At 35.5% G+C, this 9,456-nt stretch overlaps 1 protein-coding gene across 1 annotated transcript; it reads left to right on the forward strand.

The window, feature by feature from the left end:
- Positions 1-1,409: 1,409 nt before the first annotated feature.
- LOC113102322 (serine hydroxymethyltransferase, mitochondrial-like) lies at positions 1,410-8,600 on the forward strand. Its single transcript, XM_026265788.1, has 6 exons — positions 1,410-1,839; positions 2,179-2,341; positions 3,575-3,674; positions 7,107-7,262; positions 7,361-7,468; positions 8,252-8,600. The coding sequence occupies exons 1-6, from the start codon at positions 1,724-1,726 to the stop codon at positions 8,377-8,379; spliced, it is 771 nt and encodes a 256-aa protein (XP_026121573.1). The 5' UTR covers positions 1,410-1,723; the 3' UTR covers positions 8,380-8,600.
- The last annotated feature ends 856 nt before the right edge of the window (positions 8,601-9,456 follow it).

The raw sequence follows: 9,456 nt of genomic DNA on the forward strand, positions 1-9,456 counted from the left end.
TTGTGATGCAGTCGTTCTGTACGGCTGGGATTGTTACACTGAGACATGTGGTTGATCTGTGTGGACCAAATTTGATCGACACTGCAGCTCTAGCTTCTCGTGTTGGAGTTCGATCGATCAGGATCATAAATCAAATGCTTAGCACTTGGAAGTGCGAACTCACAAAGACTGAATTATCTTTGCTAAATGACTACAGTAATGGACAAGGTCAACCAGTTGTTGATGATTCTTTTCCTGCATTGACTCTATCTCCTGATTTTAAAGACTGTACTGGTGAACTGTTAGAGTCCAGAGAGACTCTCACAAATGAATTTGAAGACATGGGAGGAAAAACTATGTATAAAATGTTTGTAAAAATTGTAAATAAAGTCAAATTAAGTGGTCGGGCTGACACTCCTTGGAGAGCCCATTTGGGGCTTGACAATGAGGTCAGACCAGTATGGAGAGCGATTTACAAACCACCGTTGACCAAAAGGGTTGGGGATTTACAGTGGAGAATCCTACACGGTAGTGTGGCTGTTAATGCTTTTATTTCCATCATTAATCCTAATGTAAGTGAAGAGTGCCCTTTTTGTTTGCAGAGGGAAACAGTTTACCACTGCTTTTTGGATTGTAGCAGACTGTGCTCTTTTTTTCAGTTGTTGCAACAAATGTTCATGATGTTTGGAGAGAAATTTTCTAAGAATTTATTTATTCTTGGTTTTAGTTATAGTCAAAAAAGGAGAGTGAAATGTCAATTGTTTAACTTTGTATTTGGTCAAGCAAAAATGGCTATCTACCTCAGTAGAAGAAATAAGATTGAAGAGTCCTTAGACTTTGACATAAATACTGTTTTTGTTAGAATGGTGAAAGCTAGATTGAAAGTTGATTTTGATTTCTACAGTACCACAAATAATGTAGAGGAGTTCATAAACATTTGGTGTCTTAAAAATGTTTTATGTTCTGTAGTGGAAAATGTCTTGTTTTTTGGGACTGTTCTGAGTTAAATTATGCTTTTTTCTTTTTCGTTTCAGAAATGGGTTTATTTGTGTTGTAGAGAACTCATGTTTTGAAAAATAAAGAGGTTTAAAATCTCTCTCTCTCTCACACACACACACACACACACTCTCTCTCTCTCTCACACACACACACTCTCTCTCTCACACACACACTCGCACACTCTCTCTCTCTCTCTCTCTCTCACACACACACACTCTCTCTCTCTCTCTCTCTCTCTCACACACACACACTCTCTCTCTCACACACACACACACACACACTCTCTCTCTCTCTCTCTCTCTCACACACACACATATACACACACACTCACTCTCTCACACACACACAAACACATGCACTCTCTCTCAAACACACTCACTCTCTCACACACTCTCTCTCACACACACACACTCACTCTCTCTCTCTCTCTCTCTCTCTCTCACACACACACACACACTCCACGACAGATTAAGTGTATCCGTGTACATTATCAGTGTGTGATCAGCTGGAGATTATCTTTCCCCGAGAGCGTCGCGTCACGCTCAGAAGTGTTAGTGAAGCGCTGCAGTCTCTGGGGCTCGTTCCCCGGAGAAGCGCTCGGATCTCATCAGGTCAGTCTCCGATGGGCCGATAACGGAGCGCTTTGATTGTGAGGTTTGCTGCGAGCGCTTTCATAATCCTCTCTGAGCTCTGTCTTACTCTGCTCTCTGTCTCCGGGCAGCTGTGCACCGAGCTGAACGCATACATGCTGGCGGACATGGCTCACATCAGCGGACTGGTGGCAGGCAAAGCCATCCCCTCGCCGTTCACACACGCCGACCTCGTCACCACAACCACACACAAATCACTGCGAGGATCCAGGTACAGCTCCAGCAGTGACTGAGATCACTCTCTCAAAGCCTGTGTGTGGTGCACAAACCATTCATTCTGGGAAAGAAGTTAATACCTTTAGTCATTAAGTATGCATTAATCGATTAAAAGTGACAGTAAAGAAAGCAAATAAATGCTGTTCTTCTGAGCTTTCTGTTCATCTGTGAATCCTGAAAAATAAACTGTATCACGGTTTCAACATAAAAATTAAATTCAGCACAACTGTGTTCAACATTGATTATAATCAGAAATGTTTCTTGAGCAGTAAATCATCATCATCTCCATCAGTAACTGTTTCTCCTCCTCCTCTGCTCTGGCTCCTCCCTTCAGGGCGGGGCTTATCTTCTACCGGAAGGGCGTGCGCTCGCTGGATAAGAAGGGCAAAGAGGTCATGTATGACCTGGAGGAGAAGGTCAACTTCTCTGTGTTCCCTTCGCTTCAAGGCGGTCCTCACAATCACGCCATCGCCGGCGTCGCTGTGGCTCTCAAACAGGTACAGCTTTGCTTTCACTTCCAGATCATTCCAGGTCATCTTTCTGCTAGTCCTTAACCCATATACTGATATCATAGAGAGCAGGGTGGCAATGATAAGCTGATAAATATGATATCGCACTAGTTCATCTAGTACACATGCATAGTGCATAGTGCATGCTTAAATTAAACTTATATTTATTTTACATATTTACAAAATTATGTAATTTGATCATGAATAAATATGGGGGAAAACACTTAACAGTACTCAATGACTTGGTAAGTTTGTGTGCGCTAGGAATAATATTTTTATGAACAAGGATAATTTAGTGCTAATTTTAGATAAAGCACACTGAATATGAAATCAAGGATTTGAAGACTTGTTTAAATTAAATGAGATGAGTATTTTAGTGTTTGCCTTTCTGTTACATATTGGCTAAACAGGAAAAAAAAATTATTGGCCATTGCAGATAATAAAAAAATGCCAAATATCGGCCAATATATATGTATATCAATATTTACTTGAATATTTAAAATGTATTATGTTACCCAATATTCACTTCAAACATCGTGAAAACGTGTAACTATTGCTGAAAGTAAATATATATTATTGTAAATCATATCAATATAATTAATTTAAAGATTTAAAAAAACACATGTATAACAATTGCTGAAATTAAATATATACTTAACTGATTTGTTTGTTAAATAATACAATTTGAAAATGGATATGAAAAAAAATGTAACTTGATAAAAATATTAAACATTGATTTTTTTTTTAATGCTGTAATAGTATTTGCTGCAATACAATTTATTACTTTTTTTTATTCCAAATATCAGCCGATATATCGGCCATGCAAAATATATCAGTCGACCATACTTTCTACTTTCTATGAGCCGATAGATAGATACTAAATTATGTAATTTGAAAATGGATAAATATGAAAAAATGTTACTTGATACTTTTGTAAAATAAAGAAATTGATTTAACAACCAACTGATACTTTTTTTTGTTGCTTAGAATTAAAAAAATATTCAAAATGCCAAATGTCAGCCGATATATCTATCGTTCGATCACAACTTTCTACTTGTTTATTGGCGTTTCATACGTTGAATTAATATCCAAATGCAGCATCATCTGCGTCGTGGAGCATCTTCTATTCTCTCTCATCTTCTCCTGAACAATAGCTGGTGCACTTGGGAGCTCATTTATGATTTTTGATAATTGATAGCTCTTCATTCGGTCTCTCTTCAGGCCACAACGCCCATGTTTCGTGAATACATCGCTCAGGTTCTGAAGAACTCGAAGGCCATGGCTGAGGCACTGCTGAATAAGGGCTACACGCTGGTCTCTGGTGGGTTTTTCACTCGCATCTCGTCTGTTTCTGTGCTGTAGGTTTTCTCTTCAGGTGAGTAGAACGTGTTTGTCTGGGACAGAGACGATGTCACTGGATTCTCCTGGAAGATAAAGTTAGTTTTCCTGCGTTTCATCAGGGTGTGCTGCGGTCGTGAGGCTCAAACCTATACACTGCAAAAAAGGCTTAACTCAATTAGTACTTTTGTCTTATTTCTAGTCAAAATAACTGTTATAACTGTTCTTAACTTAAGATGCATTTACTTGGTAAGCAAACTGATAATAGATATTGAGTCTTGTTTCTAGGAGAAGAAAACAAAATTAAGTGCATTTTGCTTAAATTTTGATTTTTTTTATGTTATTGCTGAAGTAAAACTGATCAAGTTCTTCACTCTCACACATAAATTGTTTAAATAGAAGAAACTGAGTCACTCCATTCTTCCACCTAAAGCAAAGAGTTAATTTATAAGTGTCATTAGCATATAAATGTACGTGAGAATCACCTGCAACAAGGGCAATGTCATTAACATAAATACTAAAAAGTATAGGTCTCAGTACGTTTCCTTGTGGGACCCCTTTAGAACATTTTCAGGGATCAGGTCTATTAACAGTCAAATAGTGTTTGATTAAGCCTGTCTAACGAACAACACAAATGGTCTTAATGAACTAATTAACTAAAGCAGGTGATTATAGTGTATATACAGTATTAATGAAAAGTCTTATCAATGATTCAGTGTTTGTGGTGTGTATTGAAGCGGTAGATAAGATCTTCATAACGCACTGACCCTTGAAAGTCCTTCAGACGCATGAAGATCTACTAATGCTTGAAATCTGCTGCTTCTTTAAATATCATCCCATCATATAATCAAGCAGACGGCCTCATGGACCTTAAAAACATGAACAGAAGGAAATACAACCCAGATCACATTAAAAACACGTCGTATGAGCAGTGTTTTTAGAAACATTAATAGGATGTTTTTCAGGGTTTCTTTGGGTCTTAATTCAACTTTTTTGAGCAAATTAAAGCGTAAAAAGGTCTTAATTTGGAGCAGAAAATCTGAAATTAATAGTTAAGATGTTTAATGTTTATATATATATATATATATATATATATATATATATATATATATATATATATATATATTGCTGAAGTAAAACGGAACAAGTTCTTCACTCTCACATAAAGTTGTTTAAATAGAGAACCTGATTTACACTGACTTACTCCATTCTTCCACCTAAAGCAAAGACTTCATTTATTCCATCTTTTCCTCAGTTTAATAATAGTTTGTGATGTTTATTATTCACTCTCAGTTATTTAAGGAGCAGAGCGAGTGTTTCTTCTTCTGCTAATTTACTCATTATAGTTATACAGAAAGGCTCTCTCATGTCTCATGAGCCGGTTTCAGGTGAATCCAAATCACTTTTATTGAAGCAAACGGCAGCAGAACGAATGTTTGTCCAACGCCGCACTCTTCGTCTGAAGTCTTGATGATTTTATCGCACTAAAACACTTTTAATGATGTTTTTGTGTGCTGGATATTATTATTATCGTCAGTGAGCGTGTGTGTATCAGCTGCGGTTTCTCCTCAGTAACATATGCAGAACTAATTGAACGTCTGCACGCCGGACACACTTCACATCGACGCACATGTTGTTATTCTTCCGTTCTGTTCTTATCACGTCTAAAGCAGCTGCAGATCAGTTTATGACTCAGTCTCACCTGTGAGAAACAATGATTATGACACAGACGACTGCTGTTAAACACTTTAGACCGCAAAACTCACTCTGTTTGTACATTTCTGGGGTTCTCAGAAGTAGAAACATTTCTTATTTACAATGACGACCTGGCCAAGTTGCAGCATAAAAAACAGATACAAAACAATAAAGACATTATACAATTTTAAGTAACACACTTATAAACAGTGACGAATAAGAACAAGGAAATAACTAAAAGCAAGTACAATGATATTGTATCTGTTTTGTAGAATGTGTAAAAGAAGATTTGTTCCGATAAAGCAAACCAATGCGAGTTTTAACCTTTGTGAGCAGTGCATTTATATGAGTTTCAAATGACAAATGTTTGCTATCGAGCCAAATACCAAGATATTTGTAGCATTCAACATAATTGATCTCAGAGCCATCCAATCAGAAACTATTAGGTGGACACTTAACATGTGGTAGATTTCTTTGAAAAAAAACATACATTTAGTTTTATTTGTATTTAAAGCGAAATGAAGACTAGAGAAAGCATGTTAAAAGAGAGAGAGTAAAACGGGCCGTAGTAGTCAGGGAAGAACTAAATGTATGTATAAATGTCATCAGCATTTAAATGTACGCGAGAATCACCTGCGACAAGGGCAATGTCATTAACATTAATACTAAAAAGTATTGGTCCTAGTACGTTTCCTTGTGGGACCCCTTTAGAAAATGTTCAGGTAACAGGACTGTTAACAGTCAAATGGTGTTTGATTTTGCTTGTCTAATGGACTGAGTATATTAATTTCCTATAGCCCTATATGATTGTCAGTCAGGTGTATTATTAGAGGTCTTTGCTCTATGCCGTAGAGTGTGTTTTGGTGAATAAGATCAGACAACTCTGAACTGAACCAAAGGCTAAGACGATTTTTTTTTTTGTTGGTTCAAAACATTTCTCCAACTTCAGGAATTAGCCCAATTCTGTCCTTATCAGCCAGGACATACAAGAAAACCGGTTCTTGTATTGTTTTAAAAGTATTAACTCAATGTTTGGCAACAGATTTTGAAGTTATTACAGATCACTGTAAATTATTAACAATAGACAACAGTTTCTAAGTAAAAAAGTTTAACCTCATGCAGATGTACTAAAACTGAAACTAAAATAAATAAAACGTATATAGACATATTTAAAAACAACTACAACTAATATAAATGTCTAAATGTTAACTAAAATTAACATGAAAGCAAATATAAAAATAATATACAATTCAAAATATTATGAAAAAATTTAATAGTTATCTCAAGGATTTTGAAAATATCACTGACATAAATTCTATTGAAAAAATGTGTAAAAATTTTTTTTATGAAAATATAAAACATTTTGCTAGATTTACATTGTTAATAACTGTGGAAACGTGTCATTACAGTCTGTGATGAGGATTCATTTATGTTCCTGCTCTTAATTTGAGTTTTTTTCATCAACTTTATTCTGAAGAAATTATGTAGGAAAAAAAATTGATATAAAAAAAATTTTCCTCACAATTTGGAAACAAAAAAGTCAGAATTTAGATTCTGTATAATATGGCAGTAGAATGGTTGTTCATGTTGATATGATGCATAATAGCCTCATGATCAAAAACCGTAATATCTGGGAACTGGACATTGGTTGAAGTGACCGTTGATCTTCATCCAGTCGGACTCGTTTGAGTGAAGATCAGTGTTGTGTGTGTTTGTTCAGGAGGAACCGATAATCATCTGGTTCTGGTGGATCTGAGGCCTCAGGGGATGGACGGAGCGCGGGCCGAGCGTGTTCTGGAGCTGCTGTCCATCACAGCCAACAAGAACACCTGCCCTGGAGACAAGAGCGCACTGACCCCCGGCGGCCTGAGACTCGGTGGGGAGCACACACACACACACGCACACACATGCACCCATGCACACTCACTCACTCACACACACACTCACTCAAACTGTGCTCCGCTGGTTTCCCAGGATCCCCTGCTCTCACGTCTCGTCAGTTCAAGGAGGCTGACTTCCAGCAGGTGGTGGATTTCTTCGATCAGGGCATCAAGATCGCTCTGGACGTCAAGAAGAAGACCAGTGAGTACAGGCTCAGAGATCTGCTGTTACTCTGTGTTTATTATATGTCTTGTTTTATATCAACAATATAGATCATATTACATATTTACAATATTGTTGTTATTGCAAATCATGTGTTGTCATTTGAACACTGACAGCTTCACAGTAACAAAATTAAAATTCTGAAGTTATTTTCCACATTGATACAATTATAGGTGTACAGTAATAATAGTTTGTTTTATAATTATTTAAAATATTTCAGATAAAATATTGTTAATATCTGTTATTAAAAACAAACGTGAAATACTTATTTCAAATAAATGCTGTTCTTTTGAACTTTCGATTTATCTATGAATCCTGAAAAAAATGGATCACGGTTTACACAAAAATATTGAATTGTTTTCAAACATTTCTGAAGATCATGTGACAGCTTTGATCACAGAAATCAGTTACATTGTAACAGTTATTCCCAGCTATTTTAAATCTAGCACTGTAAAACGATTAATCGCGATTAATCTTATCCAAAACAAAAGTTTTTGCTTACATAATATATATATGTATATACACAGTCAAATATTTTCATATACATAATAAATATACACGGCACACACACATATTATGTAAGCAAAAACTGTTATTTTGGATGCGATTAATCGCGATTAATCGTTTGACAGTGCTATTTCACTCATAACAATATTTCACAATTTTGACTATTTTTTTATTAAATAAATGCAGAACATTAGCATTATTGCCACTTTAATGTGGTTCTGTCTCCTCATGCAGTTTCTCTCTGTTTCTCTTCAGAAAAGCTGTCAGATTTCAAGAGTTTCCTGCTGGAGGACTCGGAGACGGCGTCTCGTATCGCTGATCTGCGTCGCCGCGTTGAAGCTTTCGCTCGTCCCTTCCCCATGCCTGGATTCACCGACCATTAAAGCAGAAGATCAACCATTACACCTTTTCTTTTTAAGTTTAGCTTTATGATCAATCACTACTTTATTAATCATTTACTGGAACTAAAAGTCTTAAAACGACCACCTGTCAAAAGTTTGGGATAAGAACGATTTTTAATGTTTTACAGAAGTCTCATATTTATTTGATGAAAAATCCAGTGAAAAATGAATATTGTGAAATATTATTACAATGTTTCTATTTTAATATACATTCAAATATAATTTATTTCTGTGATGCTCCGCTGTATTCAGCATCATTCCTCCAGTCTTAAGTGTCACATGATCTTCAGAAATTATTTTATTATAATGATTTATTATCAGTGCTGGAAACTAATTTTTTTTTTTGGAACCTGATACTTTTTTTTTGTGATTCTTTGATGAATAAAAAGTTAAAAAGAAAAGCATTTATTTAAAATAGAAATCTTTTGTCACAATATACTCTACAGTTTTGTTTTTTTGTTTTTTGAAAGAAATTACAATTTTTATTCTAGAAGAATGTGTTAAATTGGTAAAAGGGATAGCAAAGATATATAGATTTATATTTTGATGAAAACCTGTTCTTTTTAACTTTTAATTCATCAAAGAATCCTAAAAAACATATTAGAATGATTTCTGAAAGATCATGTGACACTTTATACTGGGGTTATGTCTGATGGAAATTCAGCTTTGCATCACAGAAATAAATTATATTTTAAAAGATATGAAAATAGAAACCATTATTTTATGTTGAAATAACATTTTGCAAGGTTATTGTTTTTTTCTGTATTTTTAATCAAATAAATGCAGCCTTGATGAGCAAAAGAGACTTTACAAGTCTCACTGAACCCAAACTTTCGAGCAGCAGTGTAGATACTGACACAAACAAGAAAGAACCAAACCGTTTGTGACTCACATCTTTATCTTTTATTTGGAGTGACGAACAAACGTTTCTAAAAGAGTAATGATGCAAAGTGTTTACAGACTACGATTCAGGTTTTCTACTTGAGTTCTTCTCCGCCTTTGTTAATCGAAGCTGTTTTGTAGATGTACAGTAGTGTGTGTGGAAACTGTAACTGTTGT

This window comes from Carassius auratus, chromosome 6 (genome assembly GCF_003368295.1).
Source record: "Carassius auratus strain Wakin chromosome 6, ASM336829v1, whole genome shotgun sequence".
Classification (NCBI taxonomy): Eukaryota; Metazoa; Chordata; class Actinopteri; order Cypriniformes; family Cyprinidae; genus Carassius; species Carassius auratus.

What these genes read in the sequence shown, in the direction of transcription:
- LOC113102322 (XM_026265788.1), top strand. Translation starts at nt 1,724, where the DNA reads ATGCTGGCGGACATGGCTCACATCAGCGGACTGGTGGCAGGCAAAGCC. An exon ending in AAATCACTGCGAGGATCCAG is followed by an intron (nt 1,840 to 2,178) that starts GTACAGCTCCAG and finishes TCCTCCCTTCAG; the next exon opens with GGCGGGGCTTATCTTCTACC. An exon ending in CCCCGGCGGCCTGAGACTCG is followed by an intron (nt 7,263 to 7,360) that starts GTGGGGAGCACA and finishes CTGGTTTCCCAG; the next exon opens with GATCCCCTGCTCTCACGTCT.